The sequence below is a fragment of the Osmerus mordax genome, chromosome 24 (genome assembly GCF_038355195.1).
Source record: "Osmerus mordax isolate fOsmMor3 chromosome 24, fOsmMor3.pri, whole genome shotgun sequence".
In the NCBI taxonomy this organism is placed as follows: Eukaryota; Metazoa; Chordata; class Actinopteri; order Osmeriformes; family Osmeridae; genus Osmerus; species Osmerus mordax.
This window is the reverse complement of record NC_090073.1, coordinates 5,540,811-5,567,038: the sequence shown is the minus strand read 5'-3', so window position 1 is coordinate 5,567,038 and position 26,228 is coordinate 5,540,811. Positions and strand designations below refer to the sequence as shown.

General features: G+C 48.3%; 5 protein-coding genes across 10 annotated transcripts; all 5 read left to right on the top strand.

The window, feature by feature from the left end:
- Positions 1–139: 139 nt before the first annotated feature.
- Positions 140–3,194, top strand: bag4 (BCL2 associated athanogene 4). 2 transcript variants are annotated; one of them, XM_067227805.1, is made up of 5 exons: positions 148–240; positions 803–925; positions 1,138–1,380; positions 1,768–2,094; positions 2,298–3,194. In XM_067227805.1, exons 1-5 carry the CDS (start codon positions 148–150, stop codon positions 2,820–2,822), a joined length of 1,311 nt encoding a protein of 436 aa, XP_067083906.1. In that variant the 3' UTR covers positions 2,823–3,194. The 2 variants fall into 2 exon arrangements, with proteins under 2 accessions (XP_067083907.1, XP_067083906.1); XM_067227806.1 differs by lacking the exon at positions 803–925 and having other exon boundaries at positions 140–240.
- A 1,650-nt stretch (positions 3,195–4,844) lies between these two features.
- Positions 4,845–7,066, top strand: LOC136932625 (dual specificity protein phosphatase 26-like). Of its 3 annotated transcripts, none has more exons than XM_067227804.1 (4): positions 4,845–4,974; positions 5,095–5,347; positions 5,976–6,187; positions 6,374–7,066. In XM_067227804.1, exons 2-4 carry the CDS (start codon positions 5,169–5,171, stop codon positions 6,574–6,576), a joined length of 594 nt encoding a protein of 197 aa, XP_067083905.1. In that variant the 5' UTR covers positions 4,845–4,974; positions 5,095–5,168; the 3' UTR covers positions 6,577–7,066. The 3 variants fall into 3 exon arrangements, with proteins under 3 accessions (XP_067083905.1, XP_067083904.1, XP_067083903.1); XM_067227803.1 differs by having other exon boundaries at positions 4,846–4,974; positions 5,067–5,347; XM_067227802.1 differs by lacking the exon at positions 4,845–4,974 and having other exon boundaries at positions 4,981–5,347.
- Positions 7,067–7,482: 416 nt separating this feature from the next.
- LOC136932624 (gamma-glutamyl hydrolase) lies at positions 7,483–10,649 on the top strand. Its single transcript, XM_067227801.1, has 9 exons — positions 7,483–7,750; positions 7,928–8,042; positions 8,140–8,190; positions 8,568–8,652; positions 8,908–9,046; positions 9,469–9,575; positions 9,676–9,769; positions 9,973–10,110; positions 10,339–10,649. Exons 1-9 carry the CDS (start codon positions 7,630–7,632, stop codon positions 10,455–10,457), a joined length of 969 nt encoding a protein of 322 aa, XP_067083902.1. The 5' UTR covers positions 7,483–7,629; the 3' UTR covers positions 10,458–10,649.
- Positions 10,650–10,796: 147 nt separating this feature from the next.
- On the top strand, positions 10,797–19,165 carry rnf122 (ring finger protein 122). Of its 3 annotated transcripts, none has more exons than XM_067227954.1 (6): positions 10,797–10,891; positions 14,722–14,878; positions 17,237–17,282; positions 17,899–17,940; positions 18,206–18,288; positions 18,525–19,165. In XM_067227954.1, the coding sequence occupies exons 1-6, from the start codon at positions 10,882–10,884 to the stop codon at positions 18,637–18,639; spliced, it is 453 nt and encodes a 150-aa protein (XP_067084055.1). In that variant the 5' UTR covers positions 10,797–10,881; the 3' UTR covers positions 18,640–19,165. The 3 variants fall into 3 exon arrangements, with proteins under 3 accessions (XP_067084055.1, XP_067084053.1, XP_067084054.1); XM_067227952.1 differs by lacking the exon at positions 10,797–10,891 and adding an exon at positions 10,901–11,326; XM_067227953.1 differs by lacking the exon at positions 10,797–10,891 and adding an exon at positions 11,214–11,326 and having other exon boundaries at positions 18,209–18,288; positions 18,525–18,785.
- Positions 19,166–22,387: 3,222 nt separating this feature from the next.
- LOC136933054 (chondroitin sulfate N-acetylgalactosaminyltransferase 1-like) lies at positions 22,388–25,808 on the top strand. Its single transcript, XM_067228435.1, has 9 exons — positions 22,388–22,765; positions 23,178–23,278; positions 23,506–23,678; positions 23,807–24,023; positions 24,120–24,221; positions 24,706–24,887; positions 25,002–25,096; positions 25,336–25,417; positions 25,504–25,808. Exons 1-9 carry the CDS (start codon positions 22,388–22,390, stop codon positions 25,806–25,808), a joined length of 1,635 nt encoding a protein of 544 aa, XP_067084536.1.
- The last annotated feature ends 420 nt before the right edge of the window (positions 25,809–26,228 follow it).

The window sequence follows — 26,228 nt, the reverse complement described above, 5'->3', positions numbered from 1 at the left end:
CTGCACATTACATCACCTAAAAGAATCTGTACTTTTGATTAAACCAACACATTGGTTTTACAGGTCAGGGCTATCTTATTGATACCAAATTCAATAAAGGTGTATTTTTTCATGTAAAATGATAGGAGTACAAGGGACAGTCGAGTGATGCATCATCATCAAATGCAGTCCACTCCCAAGTCCGCCTGGCCTGCGAATTACAACTCGGAAAATAATAACGTCAACTGGAATAACGCTATGGTAAGTGGATATCGAAAGTTGATTATACTAAGCTCTCAATTGTACTGAATGAAACTAAAGCCATCTCAGCAAACAATTTAAAATCGTACTATAGACAGCTAGCAAGAAATTAGCCTAATCCTTTCTTATCTAGCTAGCTAGTGTAGCACTACAGCTATTTTGCAAGCTAGCTAGCACCCATTCATGGATGCTTATATAATAGCATGCTGGCGAGCTGGCACTTTTGCTTTATTGCACGTTTTCTCCTGACGTGACTACATAACACATTATGGGCAATAATATTCCAGCAGATCTTTTAGTTTATAAAAGATCAGTGTAGAAGTCGTAATTAGTCAGTCTTCTATAGCTACATTCTGTATGCGGAACACATTGTCAGTAGCTACTAGTAGGCTAAGACTATAAATATGAATTAATTAAACATTCCCCCAGAAACAAATTTCACACAGTTCGGCAACCATTTCAGAGTTCAGCCCATTAACAAATGATGTTACATACTCTCAGAAAATCTTACGAAAACAAGCTATTCCATTATCGTCTATGGCCTCTAATGTTGTGTTTTTAGGACGCTTCACAATATCCTGGGTACCCTTCAAACTACTGGTACCCCCAGTCCCATTGCACAGGGCACTATGCTAATGCCTATCCTGCCTCGGGATCAGATCCACAGCCTCCTTACAATCCCCAGGTACGCCATCATGTTATGTCACAGCAAGGCTTATCCAAAGACTCTTAAGTGCCGTCGCCTTTCTCTGACACCTCTATTCAGACCCACAGAAATGACAATCATTCTCTCTCTCGATCTCTCTCCATTCGTCCCTCACTATCTCATTCTCGTAACTTTTCTCTGTCTCCTTTTCTCTGCCCCTTTCCTCACCTCTTATTTTCCTTTTTCATAAGGCAATGCCAACCTATCCTAGCGGCCATGTGTACAGCCCTGGTCAGGGCCAGTATTCGCAGAACGCTTTCCACCCGTCCAACCCTTTCTACTGCGCCGACCAGATGCCTCCAGGGCAGCAGCCAGGGCCGTACCCTGCCCAATGCCAAGGCTGCCCAGGGCCGGAGCAGAGCACAGGGGGCTCCGGGCAATCACACGGCCAACACCACCATCACCACCACTACCCCGCTCCACACTGTCAAGGGGTATGTTCTTCCTAACACTGGTCTGATATGTTGAGTAGTGTGGAAGGGATGGAAGTCATGGAAGGGTTGACTATTTGCACTTGTTAATCTCAATCAGTAGATGACTATATTACCTTATGTTATCCATTGGTATTTTCATATTGTTATGTGGTGGTCTTCGTGTTACTATATTTATCCATATTGATCAATATATAAGTAGGCCCTTATGACATGATATACAACAACTGTTTTTCCTGTTTGAGAGTCTGCTTTTGCTGTACAGCAGTTGTTCGATCTTATCTCTTGTGTTTTGAACCTGCTCAACATAAAATGAGCTCTCTGACCTTTTGTACCTCAAGGAGACCTTGCAACAGACCTTGCCTCTGTAACATGTACCCCTCTCTACAGGGTCCTGGATATCCTCCTGGGTCTTATCCCCACTACGGGGAAGGGAGTCACGCGTTGCCCCAAAACCCACCATACCCTGCTGGGCAGGGTCTTCACCCCAGGTCCCAGGTTGAGGCCTGGGCCCACCCTGGTGCATACGGGCCCTCGCACCCACAGCAGCACCCACAGCAGCACCCGCAGCAGCACCCGCAGCAGCAGCAGCCGCAGCAGCAGTGGCCGCCTGGCACCCAGCCCGCCCACAGCCACTATGGGAACCCAGTGCGTCCTGCACAGCCCCCAGCCTGGCCTGGGACCGGCACCGGAGCCCCCCCACCGTACCAACCCAAGGTGAGAGCTCTTAGGAAGCCAAGCCCTTTGTTACAGCCAACTCCTGTTTTCAGACCACTCTTATTACTGTAAATGCGTGAGGGGGGGGGAATGAGCCAGAAAGGGTTTTAGAGGGTCAAGGTCTTTCAAATTGAATTTGATCCAATATTAATTCTAACACTTCCTTCTTTTGTAACTTCCTTTCTCTTCTTTTAATGCGTCAGGACCAACACTACACAGGACCTCAGCCACACCAGCACCAACGAGCCCCACAAGTGGGCCCCAAACCCAGGCCGGCACCCTCCCCAAACCCCCCCAACGGGAAACCTGTAGACTTCAGCTCCCCGCCCCAGATGTACAACAGAACGGTGAAGGGGAGCGGACAGACGGAGCCTAGGCCATCCCAGGGTGAGCCTTCACCCTGTGGCCCAGCCCCTCAGCCCCTAGGCCCCCAAGCTCCACCCCAGCCGCAGGGCCCCATAGGGCCCCAGCCCCTGAGCGACAACCCCAGCCTGGCCAAGGTCCAGCAGATCATGGCTCGGGTGCTTCTGCTCCAGGAGGACGTTGATGAGTTTGTGGGCAAAAAATCGGACAAGAGTTACCGGTACCTGGAGGAACTGCTGACCAAGGAGCTGCTGGAGCTGGACTCTGTGGAGACGCAGGGACTGGACACGGTCAGGCTGGCCCGCAAGGAGGCCGTGAAGAGGATCCAGCTCATCCTGGACCGGCTGGAGAAGAAGGCTTTCTGAACTGGACCAGCTCCCTCGCTCTGGGCATTGGACCGGTTCTGGGGCTCAGGGTGTGAGACCGCCTCATAAAGTTCTTTTTTCTTTCTTTTTTCGTGACAAATCTTCCATTGACAGATTGAGCAGCTAGTTTGATCCAGACATCTTCCTTACAGCCCAACGATGAAGCCTAAAGTCAGTTGTCGATTATAATGATGTGTAATTTAACCTAATTAAATCCGCCACTGGAGTCCTTGTTGTCCTTCTCCACCATAAGATATGGAGAGGTCGGGAAGGCTCCAGGGATAGGGATGTGATAGAGAGACTGGACTGGAATTAGGCCTGTTTGTGTTGGCTAGTTTATGCTGTCAAGAGTCCAACATAGGAAACGCTATTCAGGTTAGAGGTACAGATATTCAGGTGTATCTCTGCTAACCCTTCAGTGTTTGCCATAGGACAGTAAATGGGATTTTGAACCAAGTGTAGTTGTCGGCCATGATTGCTCACAGCATATTATATATATATATATATATCAGTCTTTTGGCAGCATAATGCGAGCTTTCGGAGAGAAACTTCATGAAGAGTCACCATGTTATGGTTTGGAAGAGGGAGAGACCTCCTTTGACCTCTGACCCTGCCTCCCTGGAGGTTGGGATGTGGCTGGAGTCCAGAGCACACGGCCAGAGACATACACGTTCTTACACCGGCTCATACAGATACACTTCAAACGTCTTTTTGTAAGGCCACACCCGGTGACGACGCACAGTACACATAATAGGCAACGCTGTGTGCTTTGGGCTCAAGGCCCATTCATATTCCCTGTACCTGTTAGCCTACTTCTATTGTCCCGCCCACTTTCCCCTGCTCATAGGTGTAGTGAAGAGAGCAGTAGTGTAGAAGGAACAGGTTTAAACTGTGGAAAATCCACAACCAATCAGATGGCTCGGTTGAAGATGGGGACAGGAAACGTGACCTATGTTTTCAGTTCTCTGTAGTGGACGACCAATCCGCTTCTAGATCTAAGCTCGAGCAATGTCTACCTCACCAGGGTTCCTGTCACTAAGGTTTTGTTTTGTTTTACATGTCTCCTATTATTTTGCAATGCCATGAAATTGACCCTTTTAGACACCCCCACCTTCTAGGTCATCATCGCCATTGCTGGCACCCTGTCAGAATGCTGTATGTGTTCCTATAGCCTTTTAAGTCACCACAGGAATGGTGGCATTGTTTTTTTTCCAGTCATCTTTTATCATGCATGTACTGTCATATCACCTGTATCTCAGATTGCACTGAGGGGGTTTGAAGTTTGTGCTTGAACTGGTGGGATGGGGAAATGGGGTTTACTAACTTGTCTTGCTACATCAGCAAATTGTCTGTCCTCGCTCTTATCGAGTCACCAAAATAATCACTTTTCTGTAAACTGTGTGATCCACACGTCCTTGTTGAAATCACTCAAGACGTCTTGTTTCTGTAAGGGGGGGGGGAAATGTGCCATTTAAAGAGGTGGGCGTTTTTATATTGTTAGAAAAATAAACACAATCTCTTTAAGCTTTGCATGGAAGAAAATGTTATTTGTTTATTTTCTGTGTTAAAATAAAGCATCATTGTAAATTAGTTCACTATTAACTGAAAAAAATATATATTTGTAACATAGAGGACATGTAAAATAAAGAAAAAAGGAATATAAGAACCAGGAATAAAGAACATAATCATGCCTGTACAGGTTTCTGATGTAATGCATGTTTGCACCACCAGATGACAATGTTTCCCTGACAAATTTAGAAATGGCCATGACTCAAGACTGAGAACGGAATTAAATGTCAGGACAATTTTGTATCTCATTGCTGGTTTTTGTGTGTTCCTGTGTTAGGTGGGAAGATTTTCAGAAATGTACAATGAATTCGTAGCCAAATCAAACCACAAGAAAGGCGAAAAAGAGTAACTTGTCTGTTGAATTTAGACATCTGTGGATGTACATTCACACTGCCAGCCAGCTAGAATTCACAGCTTTAAATAGCCTGCTATTTTGATGTAAAAGCATAACAGGGCTCTCGAAAACCCCGCAGAGCACGCCTCGTATTTGATTGACAGGACAGAGCACCAGACCACCCTGACGACTGTAGGGACAAGCAGCGGCTGTCGTCACAGCACACCTGGTCGGACTGCAGAGACTCAGGTCAGTGGATAACGGCTCTACGTGGCCTCACATGTTTACTACCTGAGCTAACATTAACAGAGGCTACAAGCCTGCCCTGGCTAATCCACCAGAAGGAGCTTGACTGAACCGCTTCAACAGATCAGCACTCTCCAAGGCCACAGGACGAAGTGTGTCATCGGAGGGCGGCTGGATCCCAGGGCAAAACGGAGCTCATGTCTTATACTTCCAAACTCCCGCCATCCTGGAACGACAGGCCGCCTCCTCGCCAGGTGGAGATTGACCTGAGCTCCCCTGGGCTGGCTGTGTTTGAGCTGGAGAGGCTGCTCTACACAGGGAAGGCGATTGTCAGCCATGCTGATGAGGTCTGGCCCAAGCTCTACATTGGAGACCAGTAAGTCAGGAGGCTGAGCGGTTAGGGAATCAGGCTTGAATCTGAAGGTTGCCAGTTCGATTCCCAGCGTCTGCTAAATGACTCAAATGTAAATGTGAAATGTAAGTGACTAGTTGTCTGGCTAGTTGTCTGGCTGACTAAAATGCTGACTAACCTGCTAGCTAAGTCCTGGTTGTGGTCCATGCACAGGAAAAAGGTAGCCAATCGTTAATCTGTTTAGAATGCAGGCAGTGTAACTGTATCTGTCTCCAGCTGGGCTTTGCTCTGGGAGCCTGTGGTGACATACTTTCACTGAGTTTCCACTGTTGACCTCTTGGGATCTGCTACTCCTCCCAGATATTCACAGTCAAACGGTTTCCATTTCCTCTGGCCTGGCTGTGAGGCTTGATTGGGTCTCCATTCCATAAATAGGCATTTATGGCAGTTAAAGCTGCACTTCCAGTTACAATTTTTGTACTAAACTACAACACTGAGCCAACTGCCATCTCTATAACTATTGTACTAAACTACAGTGCTGAACCCACTAGATTCAAAGTTATTGCACAATATTACAGTCAGTCTTGACACCAATTAAATCGTCTCCATTCATAATGTAAACCGAGTGTTAACCGTCTGTGTTTTGGTGTAGGAGCAGCGCGGATAACCGAAGCGAGCTCGCCCTCCACCGCATCACGCACGTGTTGAACGCGGCCCACAGCAGGCTGAGGGGAGGGGCAGAGACCTACCAGGGCATGAACATCACCTACCTGGGCATCGAGGGCCGCGACTGCTGCGACTACGACATGAGCGCCAACTTCCAGACCTCGGCAGACTTCATCTACAGGGCACTCAGTGGAGGAGGTGAGAGGGAGTGAGGGAGGGTGGGGGAGGGGAAAGAGGAGGAGGTGAGAGTGAGGCAGGGTGGGGAGGAGATAAAAGGAGGGAGAGGTGGAGGTGCGAGAGAGAGAGGGAGGGAGGAGATGATTGTTGTATTCCCACTGTTTAAACCTGATCTTACTCTCTGGCGCTCTCTGTTGGCTGTCTCAGGTACAGTTCTGGTGCACTGTGCGGTTGGCGTGAGCCGCTCAGCCACACTAGTCCTGGCCTATCTCATGCTGAAACAGCATCTGACCCTGGTGGAGGCCATATGCGCAGTGAAGGACAACCGGGGCGTCATCCCTAACAGAGGCTTCCTCAGACAGCTCATTAAACTTAACGCCAAGATTCACGGAAAGCACCGTCAATCGTAGTGGAGGAGGTGGGGAGGGTTCTTTTCCCATTCACTTGTTGTGGGTTTATGAGCCTTTTAGGTTTGCAATGGGAACACGTTTCAGTTCAGTCACTGCTCTACCAAACAGGATTTGATACTGTGTTTTGCGTTTGCATAGCCTATTTCATGTAGGCTAAACAAAATGTAAAACTGTTCATGGGTTGTTTACATATGTAGTATTCTGTAGCCTATGTAATCTGGGACATTTTTTGCATGCATTTTCTCATCTGAGCTTCCTGATTGACTAGTGCCCTGACCCTTTCTGTGACACCACACCAATCAGGTTTTGTGATTTCAGTCACATAACATCGATGCTAAACCTATTTAAAGTTCTGTGGACTAGACATTGTCATAGCTGGAAAGAAAACGCTCTGGAGGTGTCAACATTACCTAATGTCCCAGATTGCCCAAATCACCATATGTATTTGTCTAGCATAAGTTAATAAACATTTTGAACTTCCCATTTTCAATGACATTGTGAAATTTTGCTGACTCGTTGTAACCCCCGCGGCACGTTATGAGAGGACTCACAAAACCGGTTATGACCTTAAAAGTGTTCGCATTTTAAATGCAAACTGCTGGTGGCCAACCAATTAACACATGACAGGATGTTGTGGCCTAGAAACACAGTTCTGATCGTGTGCTGTTAACACATTTGATAGCTGACTTGAATTGCGTGCTTGCCGCCATGGTGTCACAACATAAGTCCATGTACTTTCGCAAGCGAGGTTTTCCAGGTGTGTGGGGCATTGCCAACTCTGGCGCTTAAAAACACGCGTGTGTCTTCCTGTGGTTGTGTGAGAGAGATTGTGTATGTGAGGGAGAGATTGTGTATGTGTGGAACTTGTGGAACTACATACCGCCAAGATGAGAAACATTCACCGCAGGAATATCACATGTCAAACTGGTCATTCCAGACTTCCTCTATAGCACGTACTTCCTGCACACCTCTGAAGCTATAAACAGTTTCCTTGATGTCTCCCTAGACAGCGTAGGGAAACCTAACTACCTGCAATAAATAAATAAAAAGTGTATGCAGGGATTTGCAATGTTTAGCGCAGTTTTTCTCCTTTGCTGTCAACTGTGTGTCAGTTGGAGCAACGCAAGGCCGTCTGCACGGAATCTAGGCCCAATGAACAACAGACCGATTATTGGTGAGTCTGTAAACTGAGATAGGCTTCATCGTAGTACTAGTTTGTTAACTTTTCTCCCATACATGTTCTTAACTTAAAGCTCGTTTAATTTACATCTTATTTTAGAGCTCGTCTGTCAACTTTGATATCTCGTTCTTACTTCTACACATTGTTTTGTTCCCCAATAATTTCGGACAGGTATTCTGACGCAGGACGTCGTGGACGATGAAATGAAACCGTTCGGGAAGACATACATACCCTCTTCATATGTGAAATATTTAGAATCCGCGGGGAGCCGGGTTATGCCCATCAGGTACACTATAGCCTACCTTGCAACTGTGATTTTCGGTGACTGGGAGTGGAGATCCAGTCTTGCTATGTCAACACCTGATCGAGGGTTTCTTTGACAGGTTGACCCACACCCCTGAAGAGTACGAGGACATCTTCAAGCGCATCAATGGGTGAGTTACAGGTGTTACAGTACACAGTTACAGATAGCCCAGTGCTGTCATTTTCAGCTCCATTATCATACATACTGTAGTTTTGGTCCAGTTCAATCTGTTTCATAATACATCAATATGGATTGTTATACATAGGGTATATGTTTGCCAGTCGTTCTCCAATCTATATTCCTCAAGGGGATGGATGGATAAATAAAGGAATGGACGTGTGGATGGATGGATGGGTAAAGAAACTGAAGGATAGCTGCTAAAGGAATGGATGGATGAGTTGATGGAGAGTATAGATGGATGGATAAATACATGGATGGATGAATGAATGGACAGACGAATGGAGCAGTTTGGACTGTCAGAATTCCACTGACTGAACTCTTCTCCAGCCTGTTGCTGATCGGAGGAGCTTCGGCTCTGGAGACGTCTGACTTCTCCAGGGTGGCTCAGATCTTCTACAGGCTGGCCCTGACGGTCAGTGCTCCAGAACCGGACATCAAATCATTGACTACTTCTATGATCTATAAAGTTGGTCAGTTTGTTTATAATCGACACATTCTTTCCTTTTTATCTACTCGTCTGCCTGCTTGCCTGTCTGCCTGCCTGCCTGCCTGCCTGCCTGCCTGTCTGTCTGTCTGTCTGTCTGTCTGTCTGTCTGTCTGTCTGTCTATCTGTCTGTCTGTCTGTCTGTCTGTCTGTCTGTCTGTCGGTCTGTCTGTCTGTCCTCAGGCCAACGATGCTGGGGATGTGTTCCCCATCTGGGGCACCTGTCTGGGGTTACAGCTGCTGACCTACCTGGTGACAGGAGAGAACCTTCTGACCAAAACCCCGGCTGAAAACATGGCCCTCCCTCTCAACCTCACAGCAGGTGGGCCTAGCGCCGGTAACCTAAACTTTACCCGATAGCATCAAGTTAGCATCAAGGGGCTGTTGAAATACGGGAGCCTCAGAGACTCCCAGAAGCAGTAGAAGGAGAGTTCTCTTCGTCACCAATCGACAGACGCTTCAAACATGTATCTAACTCTTCCTTGTTCGCACATTCCTTGGTGAACACAGTTGTTTACTGGTGTCAGTGACCCACCAGAGGTCAGTAGACTTCTCGAATTGTGACTGAAGAACAAGCAAGGTATTTTATCCAAGTACTGTTTACATACTGAGAGTGCAACTGAAAACGGTTTTGGTATCCAGTATCAATATGCCTCTTGAGAGATGAGATATCTAACCAACTTGCGCCTTTGCTCCCCCCCATACCTCTGTATTTCTCTCTCTCTCTTCTCACTCTTTCGCTAGAGGCCCATTCCAGTCAGATGTTCCGGAGTTTTCCCCGCGAGGTAATGACGGCTCTAACCCACGAGCCTCTGACTGGGAACTTCCACAACTATGGAGTGACAGAAAAGGTAGTGTACCTCCATCTACCCTGCAGTGGGCAGGTTCAGGTCCCCCCCCCCCCCTGGCCCCCGGCCCCCCATGTCTCACAGCTGTTTCCTTCTTTTAAAGACTTTCGTGGATAATAAGGAGTTGCAGAGTTTCTTCTCCATCCTGTCCACTAATGTTGCGTCGAATGGAGCTGTCTTTGTCTCTACAATGGAAGGTTGGAACTCAATCGATTGTTACGGAATCAGTCAATAGAATAATCTGCTGTAGTACTGTAATACTAACACTATACTTTGGGCTGTAACAAGTCACAACATAAAACGTAATCATGTATTATTTTGCAATTATATAATCTATGTGGTGCCCGTGTAACAGCGTCCATATGAAAGTGTGATTAGGCTGTTTTTCTGATGACTACAGGGAAGAAATATCCATTTTATGGAGTCCAGTGGCACCCAGAGGTGAACCGTTTCATGTGGAATACTAAGATGAACTTCCCTCACTCCCCTAATGCTGTGAGAGTGTCCTCTCTACTGGCTGAATTCTTTGTCAATGAAGGTAGATATTTTTTGCTCCAACTAATAAAGTTTACCCAAACTTTCAAAAGATATATTATATTGTATTGTAATTTATATAATTGTACAGTTTATGGACAAACTTTAAGGTTGTGGCACCATTCATTCTCTATGATTCACATGTGTTCTATTGGACTGTATTATTTAATGTTATATTATATTTGATTGCAACCATTTCTATTTCCATGGCAACAACTCTTGTCTATGGAAGGCAGGAGAAGTTGGCATTCCTTCAGCTCACCTGAAGAGGAGGCTGCATCGCTGATCTATAACTACACACCGACCTACTCTGCAAACTTCACATCCTATCAGCAGATCTACTTTTTCTGACAGGCTGAACTGACAGGAAGACAATTTGATCCCATGCCCACAGGAAAAGAGTTGTCCTTCTATAAAAAAAAACTTTTATATTTTTACAAGTTTTATATTCAGGCAAATGTTGCTGGCTTGTGATGCAGTTCAATAAATATTGTATCGTCCTAGTTCTGAAATTGAAATACACATTAAAAAGAAACCGTGTTTCATGATCGTTACCTTGCATTTTGTCGTTGTTGACATAGGTTATATCATATTATGGCACAGAAGAGAGTCATAACCATCCTTTAGCCACCCCCACATACCCTCGCCGTCACAACACAGGCAGACCACTGACACCCTACTGAGTTCAACAACGATTGGTTCCTACAGTTGTCGGTCGCGGTTGCGGGGGCGGGAAGAGCGCTACAGCCGCTCCAGTTCCTTTTATATGTAGAAAATGATATTGGGTGAGTATGTCGTTTTACAGTTAAAGACCGTTGCATCAACGATAGATTAGCCGTACCTTTGCAGTTTCTTTGAAGTTAGGATGTAAAATGCACGTTCTGGGAAGAGACACTGACACACCGAGTTGCTGGGGATCCCTTGCGTCTTCTGTATAGGCTGGTAAAGGACAAAGCCCTCTGTCCTTGTAGCTTTTGTGATAACTTTAAATTGGATCTGAACCATTGTGTCGTTGGATCCACGCCGCTTTTGTCTTGCTACTCTGAGTATCCTACCGCCCTTACCTGGGAAGTGTGAACAACATAATACTATCTCTCCTGGATTCTGGACTGGGGCACGGAACGTTTTATTTGTAGGCTATTTGTTTATTTTATATAAAAATCGTTTCTTATCAACGGTCATCTCTGGTGCATTAATGCACCCGTTTCAGTGGTGTAACGGTGAGTCATTTTCGTTGTCCCCATTGATGTGACGCTAGCAGCATCTCTATCACGGATCCATGTGATGTTGTATGTTCATTTCTCTGTCCACCCCTCCCTCACCGCCCCCCAGCCCTGTTAATCGCTATGGTAGGTTGTGACTTGTTAGGTCGTAGCCTGTTCTAAATTTCATGATTACGTTGTAATTCTTTCATGACTGTAGCCTGTTTCGAATAATCAATTATAGATTTCCTTCATACTTTATTTAGCCTACTCAGCACGTTCCCAACTCCTACCTATAAAATCAGTTTTTAAGTTGTTACCGTAATTGCGGACAGCCATTGACCTCATTTGACTAACTAGCCAGCACAGTGTATAAATGGACCCATAGACTGTGGTGAGCTTATAAAAGGGTTGGAGTTGAGGACTGGGATGTCATTCATACCATCTGTCCGAGTCTCTCTGTGGAGCCACTGTTTTCACCTCGTGTTTTTTAGGCACATCTTGAGTTTACGGTATTAAACACAGATAGCTCTGTATGCCTTTGGGCAGATGGGGTGGGGTGTGTGTGTGTGTGTGGTGGTGGGGGGGGAAGAAAATGGAAGCTGTGATGAAATCTGAGGATTATAGCTAATTTCCCACTGAGATCGGGCCATCGTGGAAGTATTATGTTAGTGTTTTGTGCAGGTAGTGAAGCTGTCAAGCTTTTTCTGATGGGTGTGATCCAGATCACTGAAGCCTGGTTCAGTCCAGACTGACGACTGATATCATGTTCAGACAACAAGGACAATTACACCCTTTGTGCCTCTCAAGTCCCCCCTCTCTCTCTCTCTCTCTCTCTCTCTCTATCTCTATCTATCTCTCACACACACAAACTCACACTGCATTACTAGATTTGATGTGTCAAATTATTTGAGGTGCCTACTGTCTACCAGCAGTAAGGTTATATTTACTGTGAGTAACAACCTGTCTAAACCATCACACTGCAGAATACTGCATACAGTTGAATTATTATGTATCACTCCACATGGACAAATGCTATTTCTAGAGTGATGCATTCCAGTCTGTGACCTTACAGTCTGGAACAGCTCTTGTGTTTGATGTCAACCCATTTTTTCGGGAAAGCAACCAGCAGAGACAGATGCCAGTGTTATATTGAGCTGATTCATAGACAGTTATCTCTATAGGGTTGAAGTTTGTTTTTTTGTGTAAAAAAAATAAAATAAACCCTGCCAGTAATAGAGCAGAACATCACCAGACATCTTGGAACATAATTGCACACCAGATAACTGTTTGGTTCTCGGTTCAAGAATGACAATCTCAGTTTGAATCTCAGATTCACTGTTCTATAATAACAAACAGGAGCATTTCTCTCAAGTCATCTACCGGTCCTGGCACCATGGCAACCATGTGCCTCTCGAGAATGGCAATATATAGGTCAGTGGTCATATGGGGCTTCTCTCAGAGACATACTGCATACAGAGAGAGAGACAGCAGAGAGACAGCAGAGAGAGAGGTATTCAGACACATGACCTACATTTAAGATTGTCGATCTGGGGAGGGCATCACAGGTGATGTACACGGCTGTAATTACATGTGGCGTGTGTAGACATGAAAACACGCACTCACGCACACACACACTCACGCACACTCACACACACTCCCATTATGCCAACGTTGTGGACGGGACTCCATCTGTGTTGGACTGAGGCACATGCAGCACTGAGGAATATGCAGCACTGTGCATTCTAAATACATGGGAGGTTGAAGTATGTCTGTATGCAAAGAGTGAGTCAGACCTAGTCTGTGGGAATGGTATTGACTTGCAGGCCCCCAGAGTCTTTAATGCAGTAGAGAGATGTGGAGCAGTGTGTCTGGGTGCAGTTTTGAGCGGAGGGAGATGAGGAAGAGAGTCATTGATTTCCTCACTGCTGAGCCTGACAGATAGGTCCTTGTTCCCCCCTGAGTAAGTGGAGCTAACAGAAATAATACAACACAGATCAATGCACTAGAAACAATAAAAAAAACTCCACTTTGTGTTATTTATTTGTTTCCGGGGGGGAAAGGATTTCCCAAGGACTTGCTGGGGATGAGAGTATGCAGGGTGGATACCAGTTGTCCTGTCTGAGGGATGGATCGTTGTGTTGATTCATTTGACAAACCCCGTGGTTGGAGCGTCAGAGCCAAATCGGAATGGTCTGTTTGGGATTACATGAGGCAGGAGATCGCTGATACAGACACTGCCCCCCCCTTCCGCACGGTAGAGCATGGGGATGGGTAGAGCTCAGTGGTAGTCCATTTCATCGTTGATCAATAGGTCGCAGCCCACACACACACACCTGCACAGCCCATCATGTGGAGATGGGTCTGGGAATAGCTCAGTGGTCAGAGTATCTAATGGCAGATCAAGAGGTCACAGGTTTGAATCCCCCACCCCCACCTGTACATTGCTGTGAATAAAAGAGTCTGTTACATGAATACATGAATACATGCACAAGCTCGGTCTGAAGGCAGCACTGCTGTTTTGGTGGACTGTGGAGCGAGGAAAGAAGCCTCTCTCCTTCAAAACATGGCAGAGGACAGCACAAGCTTGATCCTTATGACTGCATTCACAACCTGCCTTCTATGTCATATATCATAACCCGTTCCTGTTTTACAGGCCAACAACTTCTTGTTCAGAATTGCCCTCTGTGTCATTTTAGCTTTACAGAAGAGAGATAATTATAGCAAACCTAGATTATTCATGCGTCAGAAGAATTAGTCTCACAGTTTACCGCTGTGGGAAACAGATCTAGTGTCAGGATAGAAATCACGTCTTGTGCAAATTACAGTCCAGTTGCCTGGATACAGCGATGTTGTGTTTTCATTTCACAGCTAGCGTTAGCTGACTGAGAAAACCTTGGCTCAGTTAGGGAGTGGGCCAGCTCAAGGTCTACGGCGCCATTATCTTAGACATTCATTTGTAAATGTTCAACACAGTCCTGGTGGTGTGTATATTCCTCATGGATTAGTGTGAAAGAAAGAGACTAATAATTTGGTGTGTGAGAGAGAGAGAGAGAGAGAATGTTTGAAAAACAGAAGTGTGATAAAACATAGAACTGTGTGTGTAGCTCCAATCTTTGGCTGGCATCAGAGACGGACACAGCTGCAGCAGCCTTGACCCTCAGCTGCTCATGAGTGTGTGTGTGTGTGTGTGTGTGTGCATGTGTTTCTGAACCCTGGGCTGCATCCTGTTTAGCATGCCAATTTTCTCTGTAAAAACTGTGTTTGTATGCTTCGTGGGATACGTGTCCTAAACCCCCCACCCTCCTCTGAAGCATGCTTCTGTATTATAATAACAGGAATCATGTGTTCATTTGCTATTGGGCAGTGTCTTCATAAGATCCTAAAGACATCCATACTTGTGTGCTTTGTAGGGTGCTTCTGTGGTCTGGGACTGGTCTACTCCAACAAGTCGTGCACCATGCCTCCCATCACCTTCCAGGATTTGCCCCTCAACATCTACATGGTCATCTTCGGCACGGGCATCTTCGTCTTTATCCTCAGCCTCGTCTTCTGCTGCTACTTCATCAGGTGAGAGGATGAAGGCAAAGGGAGAGAGAGAGACCCAAGGAGAGGTTATCCGAGAGTGCAGGATAAAACATATGGAAGAACGGCATAAACATAAAGGCTGACTTGTTTTTCTCTGTTGACAATGAACTCCCTGATGAGTGAGGAGAAGGGACAGGATGTGAGGCGTTGGTGTGCCAGGATATGAGGGTGAAGGAAGTGTGAGGACTGATGTCAGTGTGGCCAGGGGAGCGGGGTTCACTCTGTGTGTGTCCCCCTGCTGTCCCCCTGTCTCCCTCCACCCCCCCCACCCCCCCTGCCACACACACACGCAACACCACTCCTAACCCCAGAGAACAACACAGCAGTATGTTGTTGGAATATGTTCAGGTATTAGACATGGTTTCCTGCCATTACCACAATGATTTATAGAAGGAGATGGGAGGGAACGAGAGAGAAAGTGAGGGACAGAGAGAGAGTGAAAGTGAGACACAGAGAGAGAGAGAGAGAGAGAGAGAGAGAGAGAGAGAGAGAGAGAGAGAGAGAGAGAGAGAGAGAGAGAGAGAGAGAGAGAGAGAGAGAGAGTGAGGAGAAAGAAAAAAACCTTTCCACCCTAAATCCCAAAACAATGTAAAGTAAATGATTGGTTATATTTTGTCAACAACCTTGAAATTGGCTCCAAACGGTTCTCTTCAAATGGCAAAGATATGCCAGTGGCACGAGACAGGCCTAGTAATGAATAATTGTTTTTTTCATCCCAAGGTCTTTGGCAAGGTTTCTCTTGTTTCTGGCCAGCGGAAGCACAGATTACCCAAGACAAGGGTGTGCTCTCGATGCACCCAGGAATGTTAGAAAGCTGGTGGTTTGGGAAATCTTGGGATTCTTCTGTTGCCATAGCACTGCTGACAGAAACCGCCATACTCAAGGCGCCATAATTGTAAAACCAAGTTACTGTATTACACAGTTATGTCATTAAAAAAGTCAGTTTTTCAATGGAACATAACAAACACATAATCTTGACCTTGAAGTTTAGGTGACAGTTGGCTTACTAGCGTGGCTGGTTGGTAGTTAGCATGGCTGCTTGGTAATCAGCGTGGCTGGTTGGTAGTTAGCATGGCTGGTTGGTAGTTAGCGTGGCTGGTTGGTAGTTAGCATGGCTGGTTGGTAGTTAGTGTGGCTGGTTGGTAGTTAGCGTGGCTGGTTGGTAGTTAGTGTGGCTGGTTGGTAGTTAGCGTGGCTGGTTGGTAGTTAGCGTGGCTGGTTGGTAGTTAGCGTGGCTGGTTGGTAGTTAGTGTGGCTGGTTGGTAGTTAGCATGGCTGGTTGGTAGTTAGTGTGGCTGGTCCGCCGAAAGCTTTGTCAGTCGACGGCTGGTTGATATTTCCAGCACACAGAGAGAGGTTAGACGGTCTCAGTGCCTCTAAGAACACAAAGCAGATGATTCATGAGTCACTTCCCACACTCATCACACCAATCACAGGAGGTCTCTCCAGGAGGGAAGAGAGTGACGGCAGTTTCATTTATAGACCAGGGTGATTCATAACCATGGTGATGAGCTGGCCTGCTGTTCCCAGTCATTATGTCTGCCCCCATGTCATCCCTCTCTCACTTCCTGCCTCCTCCGATATTCTAAACCTGATTTTTACCCCAACGTCTGGCGTTGTGTCCAGGTTCCTTCTTTCACTCCAGAAGTTTCTTTGTGTTTTTACTGACAGATTGTCACCAGAGATCTCTACACCCACCCCCCCTCCCCTATGCACCCTTACCCCCCCCCCCCCCTTCCTCTTCTCTACAGCTGCCTGTATTGTGCTGTGCCGGGAATGACATGCATGTAAAGTGTGTATCCTCGCATTGTTCTGGATGAACAAGCATTAGCGGTGATCAGCACAAACAATAAACAAACCTCAACAGCCAAACAATAAAACAATCAGACAAGTAAACAATAACAAAAATTGCCTTTTAGTGAGGCCTGACTGACTTCTTTGTACTTTTCATATTATGAGTCATTATGATTAATTACTTATTTCTTCCCCTTGAAACTCTCATTGTACGGTCAAACCACATGCATAGGCACACACACATACACATGCACACAGTCACAAACACTCACGCACAATCTCCTTCTCACGCCCACATGCACCTTCTCACACATTTAGCATTGTTTAGATGTGTCTAAATGGATTGAGACACTTCTCATCAGGGTGATAAAGACTGGCCTGCTGCGCTGCTGGACGTGGTCTGGGACCACAAGAAACAACACTGCCATTAGCTCGGTCTGTGTGTGTGTGCGTGTGTGTACGAATGTGTGCCTGCGGATATGTGTGTCTATCCAACCATCTGTCTGTCTGTCTAACTGCCTGTTTGTCTGTCTGTTGTCTCTGCAGTAAGCTGCGTCACCAGGCCCAGAGTGAGCGGTTTGGCTACAGAGAGGTGAGTCTGCTGCTTCAGGGGGGAGAGGAGGAACAAGTCGTTCACTTCCATACATCACTGTTCACTTTATAAGCCACGTTTCCACCGCAAGGTCTCTGGAACTTGTACTCCCCAGAACTACCTTTCAAGGAACTAGAAGGTCCCTTCAGCCCATTGCTCAATTGCACAAATGCTCAGCTCGTCTAACATGCCGGAGATTTTAGAACACACTTTGTCATCAGGCCCGGGTCACCGATTCCAAGAGCTGCTGGATTTGTGCTCAGCATACATGCTTAATGCCTGGACCTCGTTGTCTGTCCATCTATCGTATGTTCTCCATGTTGGTGTGTGTTTGCGGCGGAAGGGAACTTAATTATTGTCATACTTATGTCACAGAATTTGGAAGTACTATCCCCGGAGCAGGGACTTAATGCTTTCTGCTTTTGCTCCTTTTAACTCAGTTTAGACACTGTTTCCTGTGGTGGAAACACAGTGAGTTCTGAGGGGAAATGTTCTAGTTCTGTTCCTTCGTGAAAACACGACTATATTATTTTGACTAAAATGTGTCAAGTTCAAGTGATATAGGCCTGTCATGTGCCTGTCATGTGACTGTCATGTGACTGTCTCACTCCTCCAGGTGGTTTTGAAAGGAGATCCGAAGAAGCTGAACCTCCACGGGGTGAGAACGAGCTACAGGATAGACGATAACGTCCCAACATGTTAGTTACATAGCAAGAAGGAAATGTTTTCATCTGTCTCACCACCACCTCTTCTTCCCTCTCTTCTATGTCATATCCTCCTCCTCTCCCTTCTGCCCTTCTCCCTATCTCTCTTCCTCCTCCCTCCTTTCCTTTCTCTCTTTCTCTCTCGGTTTCTCTCGCTCCATCCTTTCTCTCTCCTTCCCTTCATCCTTCTTCCTCCTTCTCTCTCTCTCCCGTCCTCAGCAGACCTGTGCTGTCTGCCTGGAGGACTTCAAAGTCAAAGATGAGCTGGGAGTGTTACCATGCCAACATGCCTTCCACAGGAAGTGAGTACAACTGGACAGACAAATTGTCACTGCCATCTATCACCATGGTGACTGTCCCCCCTACTGTCACTTTCCAGCCTGTCTTTGGGTCATAGAAGCCTCTAGATAATTTGCTTCTCTCGTCTAACCTCTCCATTTTCATAATCTTGCTCTTTCTTTGTATTCCTCCCCCCTCCCTTCCCCTCCTCCCTCCCCGCCCGTCCTCCTCTCCCTTACTCCCTCTTTGTGTGGAGCAGGTGTCTGGTGAAGTGGCTCGAGGTGCGCTGTGTGTGCCCCATGTGTAACAAGCCCATCGCAGGTCCCCCGGAGCAGCACCACAGCCTTGGAACACTACTGGACGAACTGGTGTAACCCTGTCAACCGCATCCAGCCCCGGTGGTGACGCCCCCAGCTGGCGTAATTTAGCAACTGCCAGGAAGAGCACACTGTTACGTGGAGTAACCCAGACAACCCCCACAGATGATAGTGAGCTGGTGTAACCTAGTTACCACCCACAGAGAACTCTGATGGATGCGCCCGAGTTACCTAGCAACCAGCCCCGTGGTGCAGAAGTGACACCTTGTGGTGGACAAATTGAAACCCACCCAAGTCACTGTCTTGTCTGTCTGTCTGTCGGTCTGTCTGCCTCTCTCTCTGTGTCTCTCTTTGTGTATGTGTCTTCACTGTGATATGTATTCCAAGTTGCACAGAACTTTGAATTTTTTTGCCTTTGTTGTTTTTTTTGTTATATTGAAAAACATGAAAATGTGAATTTTGTCGATCCACACAAACATTAGGTTAAGACTGAGGTTTTGCAAGTTTTTCCACTAGTGTTACATTTTGTACATAAACATTGTTGTATTGTATTCCAAAACATGTGTAAACCAGTTGGTGTTTTAATGTTGGTGTCCTATTTGATCTCAATATTACTAACTGAATCGGTGGACTGTGGAAGTCTAACATGTACTGTACACACTTTTCTATACAATATGTCACTTTCTCCTTCTTCTATGGTTTAGTTGTATGACCCGAGAAGGCTGTTTGTCTTTCTCTGCCGGTTCTTAAATCTGACATGTTGAAGTGTTTAGAAGACCAAGAGTATACTGCCCAAAGGAAGCACAAAACACACCATGCCCGACACACACGCCCCACATCTGTGTGTGTGTGCGTGTGTGTGCGAGTGTGTGTGTGTGTCCGCGCGCGTCTGGAACAGATACATATTATGTCCACTGTCCCAAATGAGACCGAGCTGGATCAGAGCAGAATGTGCTGGTCATCCCTGTGACCAAAGCAAGACGTGAGAAAAAATAAGTTGGCTTCCCCATACAGCCAGTCAGCCAATGTACATAGGTTTGACCTGACTGAATGAACAGGCATTAAAACTCTGTTTACAAATTGCTAATTTCTTCTGGGTTTTGTATTATCGCAACCAACATGAGTGCTGGCTCTAGCGCCACCTTCAGGTGAAAGATGAAAGCGACATCCAAACGACAAGGTTCTTCCGGCTCTTTCTACCAGTTGAATAGCACACAGCAGGAGTTGTCGCAACTCTCTCTCACACAAATCCTCTCTGTGAAGTCTGACACCTGTATTTAACCGCACCATAAACCGGTCTGACTCCTTTCATCCCATACGTGGTAGTTATCCACCCTGTCGACAGATCTCACTCTCACAACATCACAGAGAGACCATAGGGTTTTACGCATCAAGAGGTCACTAATTAGACATCATGAGAAAACATGGGGGCTTTGAGGTCCTGCCGGCAGGATGCTGGAGAAGGGAGATGTAAGCTGCACTGGCTGTTATGAAAGAGGAGATAATGTGTGTGTGAGAGAGAAAGAAAGAGGGAGAAGGAGGGAGGGAGGGAGGGAGGGAGGGAGGGAGGGAGGGAGGGAGGGAGGGAGGGAGGGAGGGAGGGAGGGAGGGAGGGAGGGAGGGAGGGAGGGAGGGAGGAGATGCTGAGGTGGGCTCAGCAGTTTAGCCAGTCAGGGCCCACTCTTTTTTCTTCTGTCTCTCTTGCTCTCTCCCTCTTTCCCTCCCTCCCTCCCTCCCTTTTTCTTCTCTCTCTCTCTCTCTCTCTCTCTCTCTCTCTCTCTCTCTCTCTCTCTCTCTCTCTCCCACTCTCTCTCACTCTCTCTCCCACTCTCTCTCACTCTCTCCCCCCCTCCCTCTCTGTCTCTTTGATATACAGGGCAGCTCAGGGCTCCGTGCATTAACCAGCTGAGCTTCAGTGGAGCTGGACTGTATGAAGACGACCGAAGCCTCGGATCCTTGCGTCCTCCACAGCTCTGGGAGGTGACAGCTGCGGGCGAGAAGACGGCGGCTTCTTCACCACTGGTAAGAGAGAGAACTCCTCCTGCACATCAGGATTCTGTACTCCTACTGTGGGATTAGTTTGGACTAGGACTTGTTATTCTGGTGCATACTTGTTGTTTTGAGCATGGGAGACAACACCAAGAGGAACTTTCTAGAATGTGGTGCGTTTGGGAGTATGGCTGAGGTTGTCGTTGCTGGTCTCGTGTTCCTAGGAAGCACGTTAGGATTGAGTCGTGGCCTCACCCAGTTACCAGTGTGGCAGTGCACCTTGATCCAAGCCTTGATGAATTTGTTTACAAGGTGTTAAGTTGAAGACTCGGTGTGTCACGTCAGCCACTCCAACCGCTGTGGAATTGCAAACACGGGCATCATTTCCAGGGCTTTTCAATAATGAATGCTGTGTTAGCGCTGCGTAGAACTCCCAGCCCAGAGAGAGCCTACTGCTTTTACAGATACTCCAAACAGCCTGCAGACCCTAACCTAAACTCACACCCAAAAATACAGCGTCTGAATACAAACAGACACACACACACACACACACACAAACACACACACACTGAGTGGACCTGGACACATAAGCGGGTCTTTCATGAGCTCAGCCCGTACCTGCGTGATAAAGAGCCAACTGTGCTGTGAGTAAACTTTGCACACGCGCGCGCACACACCCATATTCAAAATACGGCACACGCGCAGATACAGAGAGACGCTTGTTTCTGTCATTTTCCCTCCTCCGTGTCGTGGCTCTGCTGGAGAATCTAAGGTCAGGTCCTCCATCGAGGCAGCGCTGCTCTGACGATCCAGCAGCTGAAACTCTGGGAACAACTCTACAGACTCAGGCGTCCTCCGCTCCTACATTTAGTCATTTAGCAGATGCTCTTATCCAGATCGACTTACAGTAAGTACAGGGACATTCCCCCGAGGCAAGTAGGGTGAAGTGCCTTGCCCAAGGACACAACGTCAGTTGGCATGACCGGGAATCGAACTGGCAACCTTCGGATTACTAGCCCGATTCCCTCACCGCTCAGCCACCTGACTCGTAGCCCGCAAGCTCACCGTGGATCCTTTATCCACTGCCTCTCACCGCCCGTGGGCTGCTGGGCAAAGGATAGCACGGTAAGGGTGCGGAAAAGTCACAGCCTAAGATTATCCCGGCTTTCTTCTGTGACACGGTGAGTGGGATTAGATTAGGGTGAAGCTGAATGGGACAGATGAGGAATATCTCGGTTTTCTGCAGAGGCTGTGAGGTTTAAAGTTCACAGAAATGACTGACGGGTCCTGGGTCCTTGGTATGAATGTTTGCCGCGCGGTTCTCGTTTCGGTCTTTGGGATGTTTTCTGAACTGAAACATGTTTAATTGACACCACACGCTTTTACATCTCGTATGATAGTGGAGCACTTTGACCATGACAAGCTCACGTGTTCTTTTCCCCACTCCAGGAATGTTGTACAGCTGACCAATAAACTGAAATGACCCAGAAACCTACCAAAGGACTGGAATTAGCAGAGGACTGACTGACAGAAGGCCGTATGGACGACGAACAAGATGATGCCCCTAATTACCACAATGAGCATGGACCAGACCGAGTCCTTACTCTAGAGGCCATGATTTGGCTTTAGATTCCTCCAAGCTTCACCTCACCTCACCAGCCGCATCAAAGAATCCCACGCGTTCATCCGATTCCTTCCAAACCATGGCAGCCGGAGGGAAAACACCCATCTCGACCTCCCAGAATGGAAACCAAAGCTCGTTGCAGATTTGAACGTCCGATAAAGAAAGCACCTCTGATGTGTCCGGAGCTCCGTCATGGTGGGTAGGAGGCTTCTGATCCTGGGGGGCCGCGTGGGGCTGCTGGGGCTGCTCCTCTGCTCCTGCCTCGCCCTCCTCTACCTCCTGTCCTGCGAGCCCGGACGCCGGCGCGCTTCCGCCCCCGGACGCCAGGTGGCGATGTCCTGGCCGGGCGGCGCCACCAGCCAGGAGGGCTACTTGGCGTTGCTGCAGGAGAGGGAGGACAAACACAGACACTATATGAACAGCCTGACTCAGCAGCTGGCCCAGCTGAAGGAGGCTCTCCAGGAGAGGACCAGGCAGCTCCAGGAGGCTCTCCAGAAGGCCAAGGCCACGGGGGTGCTCCCCCTGGGGCTGGAGGGGCTGCACAGCCCCCAGATACACACCGACCTCCAGGTAGGGAGGGGTGTGAGGGACCGCACGGGGGTGTAAGTGAGGGCACGCATTTAGGGTACTTTGTGAGGCGCGATCCCAGATGAATACCCCTAGTGAGTAATTAGCCTTGAGAAACCAGTAATTTGACAGTAATCACAGGGTCTTGCCATGTTTTCAGCCAGATCTGCAGAATCTCTGGATAGATGTTAATTATGCTGTGAGACAAAGATAAATGGAGGCCATGCAATCCCCTGGGTAGCAGTCTTCATGCAGTGTCATCTTGATTGCTGTTTGAGTGAACCTTCTTGCCATCTCCTCTCATTTCCTCTTCAATATCCCAACTCCCCTCCCCCCTTTTCCTCTCCCTCCACCTCTCCCACCTCTTCTCCCTTCTCTCTCCCTCCTCTCTCTCCAACCCGTCCCCATCCTTCAGGAGTTCTTCCGGGCCCAGCTGAGCAGGGCTGAGGTCCAGACAGGGGAGAAGATACCCAGCGAGTACGCTGTGGTCCCTTTCGACAGCTTCACCCTGAGGAGGTAGGTGGACCTGGTCTTTCCTCCACCCTGAGGAGGTAGGTGGACCTGGTCTCTCCTCCACCCTGAGGAGGTAGGTGGACCTGGTCTCTCCTCCACCCTGAGGAGGAGGATGGACCTGCATGGTCTCTCCTCCACCCCATTTGTCCAAAGCGTCGTTTTGGATCAAATAAATAGCTAGGGTGTACTAGTTAGCTGGTTGTTAGCCTGGTTGTGTGACCTCTGTCCAGGGTGTACCAGCTGGAGACGGGTCTAACCAGACACCCGGAGGAGCGTCCGATAAGGAAGGACCGGAGAGACGAGCTCATTGGGGCGTTGGAGACCGCCCTGCAGGTCCTCAACACTCCAGCACACCAACGACCCACCGGACGTCGCTCCTACGCCCCCTCAGACTTCATCGAGGGTGAGAGAGCCAGCAGGTCACATGCCACGGCCCAAAGCCCTTTCACTCTCTTTGTCCCTTCTTCGTGTTTTCTATCTCACTCTCTCTTTCCTCCATTTTTTGTGTCCCCTCCCTATGCCCCCCCCCAGGTCTGACCCGTACAGTGAAGGACAAGGGGACTGTGTATGAGCTGATATTCAAGGGCCAGGGACCCCAGGACTTCAGACAGCTGGTTTTCTTCCGGCCCTTTGGACCCCTGGTCCGGGTGAAGAATGAGATGGTGGACACTCAGAACATGCTCATCAACATCGTGGTGCCTCTCTCCAAGAGGGCGGACACTTTCAGACACTTCATCAGCAACTTCAGGTGGGATGACGGTAGCTCACAGAGTCATTGACACACACCAAGTGTGTGACTGCTTCAAAGGAAAAGGAATGAACTCTCTCTCTCCTCTTCCTCCAGGGACGAGTGCATCCGTCAGGATGGGAAAGTTCACCTCACAGTGGTCTACTTTGGGAGAGAGCAGATCGACGAGGTGAAAGCGATCATGGACCAGGCGTCCAGGTAATCCAGATGTTCTTCTCAGACCCAGCGCCTGCGTCGCACACTGTCGCACCCTGACAAGAATGGGCCGAACCTAACGAAACTCTGTTCAACCCTGAAACACCCTAAACACTCCCTTCTCCAACACTGGTAAAATGGGTGCAGTAGAATGAATCATGTGGCCGTGTTGCTACACAGCTCTATATTTATGATAGGGTGTGTGGCGTGTTTGTGAGTGTGTGTGGAGTGTGTATGCGTGTGTGTATGTTGTGTGTGAGGGTGTGTGTGTGTGGTGCATTGCAGTGATTAGGTCCAGGAGACAGTGCGGAGGGTACTGCTGAGCCATAATCACCCAGTCGTTTGCAGCAGTAGGACCCAGGGGAGTGCTAAGGAGGCCTCCGCCTGCAGACAGTAGTTATTATGGTTTTGGCAGGTCCATACTGATACAAGATTATCATCACCACTGCTGTTGCTTTCTCCTCCCCTCTCCTCTCCTCTCCTCTAGGGAGACCCATTTCCGGAACTTTACCCTCATCCAGCTTAACGAGGAGTTCTCCCGTGGGCGTGGCTTAGATGTGGGAGCGCGGGCCTGGAGGCGGAGCCAAAACGTGCTCCTCTTCTTCTGCGACGTTGACATCCACTTCACCTCGGACTTTCTCACTTCCTGTCGACTCAACACGGAGGCCGGTGAGGAAGCCAGCCCGCTCGGCTGTCATTATACTTCCTGTCTTCCTGTCTGTCTGCTTTCTGCTAACCTGGCGGTCTGTCCATCTGTCTTGATGTGGACTCTTTTGTTTTCAGGGAAGAAGGTGTTCTACCCAGTGCTCTTTAGTCAGTACAACCCAGCCCTGATCTACAATAACCAGACACCCCTCCCCCCTATTCAACAACAACTGGTGAGTAGACACAGACAGGAAACGACTCAGTGTGGGTGAGGGTGAGAGCAAGGAAGAGAGAGAAGAAGAGAAAGAGAGAGAAAAGAGAGAGAGATGAGTGAGAGAAAAGAGAGGTGGAGAGAGAGAGGGTGAGAGAGAGGGAATGGTGAAGAAGTAATAGGAAAGGGCAAAAACACAAGCATATCTACAGTATATATATAACTAAAAACCATCATTCTACACTTGCCTCTCTGCCGCAGGTGATAAGGAAGGACTCAGGTTTCTGGAGAGACTTTGGGTTTGGCATGACGTGCCAGTATCGCTCCGATTTCATCAACATAGGTAACGATCATTCACAGCCACGTGATGCTCAAACAGACGCGTCGACAACCGCCTCTCCTAACTCTGTCACGTGACCCCTCCGACAGGCGGCTTCGACCGCAGCATCAAGGGCTGGGGATTGGAGGACGTCCACCTGTACAGGAAGTACCTGCACAGTAAGCTGATGGTGATTCGCTCGCCGTCGCGCAGCATCTTCCACCTGTGGCACGAGAAGCGGTGCGCCGACGAGCTGTCGCCGGACAAGTACCAGATGTGCATGCAGACCAAGGCCATGAGCGAGGCCTCGCACGGCCACCTGGGGGCGCTGTTGTTCAGGACCGAGATCCAGGAGCACCAGCAGCGACAGAGGAACAGGAGGGAGGGACCCGGGGAGGGAGGAGGGGGTAGGTGACCTGGAGAGGAGGGGGGGGGGGGGGTGTTGGCGGTGGTGGGGGGGAGGGGGAGAGGAAGTGAACTTGGAGGTGGTGGAAGGGAGAGGGGGATTGGACCTGGAAAGGGGGGGGGGGGGTGTTGGCGGTGGTGGGGGGGAGGGGGAGAGGAAGTGAACTTGGAGGTGGGGGAAGGGAGAGGGGGATTGGACCTGGAGAGGGGGAAGGGGTGAGCTGGGGAGGGAGTGGGGGAGATGACCTGGGGAGGGAGGGGAGAGCATGTGAGCATAAGTGGATGCTTACGAAGGGAGGACGGAGTTGATGGGCGAGAAATTTGAATGTCAACTGGATGATGTTCCTGTGGGCCATTAAGCTCTACTGCTCTGTAAGTGCAGCTGAAGGGCCAGAATGGCAGACCTTCCAGAGAGAGACTCCCACATGAA

Bases quoted from the DNA above. Each gene is read 5' to 3' on its own strand.
- bag4 (XM_067227805.1), top strand. From the start codon at position 148: ATGCATCATCATCAAATGCAGTCCACTCCCAAGTCCGCCTGGCCTGCG. The intron at 241-802 runs GTAAGTGGATAT...TTGTGTTTTTAG, and splicing joins TCAACTGGAATAACGCTATG to GACGCTTCACAATATCCTGG. The intron at 2,095-2,297 runs GTGAGAGCTCTT...TTAATGCGTCAG, and splicing joins CCCCACCGTACCAACCCAAG to GACCAACACTACACAGGACC.
- LOC136932625 (XM_067227804.1), top strand. From the start codon at position 5,169: ATGTCTTATACTTCCAAACTCCCGCCATCCTGGAACGACAGGCCGCCT. The intron at 5,348-5,975 runs GTAAGTCAGGAG...GTTTTGGTGTAG, and splicing joins AAGCTCTACATTGGAGACCA to GAGCAGCGCGGATAACCGAA. The intron at 6,188-6,373 runs GTGAGAGGGAGT...TGGCTGTCTCAG, and splicing joins CAGGGCACTCAGTGGAGGAG to GTACAGTTCTGGTGCACTGT.
- LOC136932624 (XM_067227801.1), top strand. From the start codon at position 7,630: ATGCAGGGATTTGCAATGTTTAGCGCAGTTTTTCTCCTTTGCTGTCAA. The intron at 7,751-7,927 runs GTGAGTCTGTAA...AATTTCGGACAG, and splicing joins GAACAACAGACCGATTATTG to GTATTCTGACGCAGGACGTC. The intron at 9,576-9,675 runs GTAGTGTACCTC...CTTCTTTTAAAG, and splicing joins ACTATGGAGTGACAGAAAAG to ACTTTCGTGGATAATAAGGA.
- rnf122 (XM_067227952.1), top strand. From the start codon at position 11,302: ATGCACCCGTTTCAGTGGTGTAACG. The intron at 11,327-14,721 runs GTGAGTCATTTT...TGTGCTTTGTAG, and splicing joins CCCGTTTCAGTGGTGTAACG to GGTGCTTCTGTGGTCTGGGA. The intron at 18,289-18,524 runs GTGAGTACAACT...TGTGTGGAGCAG, and splicing joins CAACATGCCTTCCACAGGAA to GTGTCTGGTGAAGTGGCTCG.
- LOC136933054 (XM_067228435.1), top strand. From the start codon at position 22,388: ATGGTGGGTAGGAGGCTTCTGATCCTGGGGGGCCGCGTGGGGCTGCTG. The intron at 23,679-23,806 runs GTGAGAGAGCCA...GCCCCCCCCCAG, and splicing joins CCCCTCAGACTTCATCGAGG to GTCTGACCCGTACAGTGAAG. The intron at 24,222-24,705 runs GTAATCCAGATG...CCTCTCCTCTAG, and splicing joins ATCATGGACCAGGCGTCCAG to GGAGACCCATTTCCGGAACT.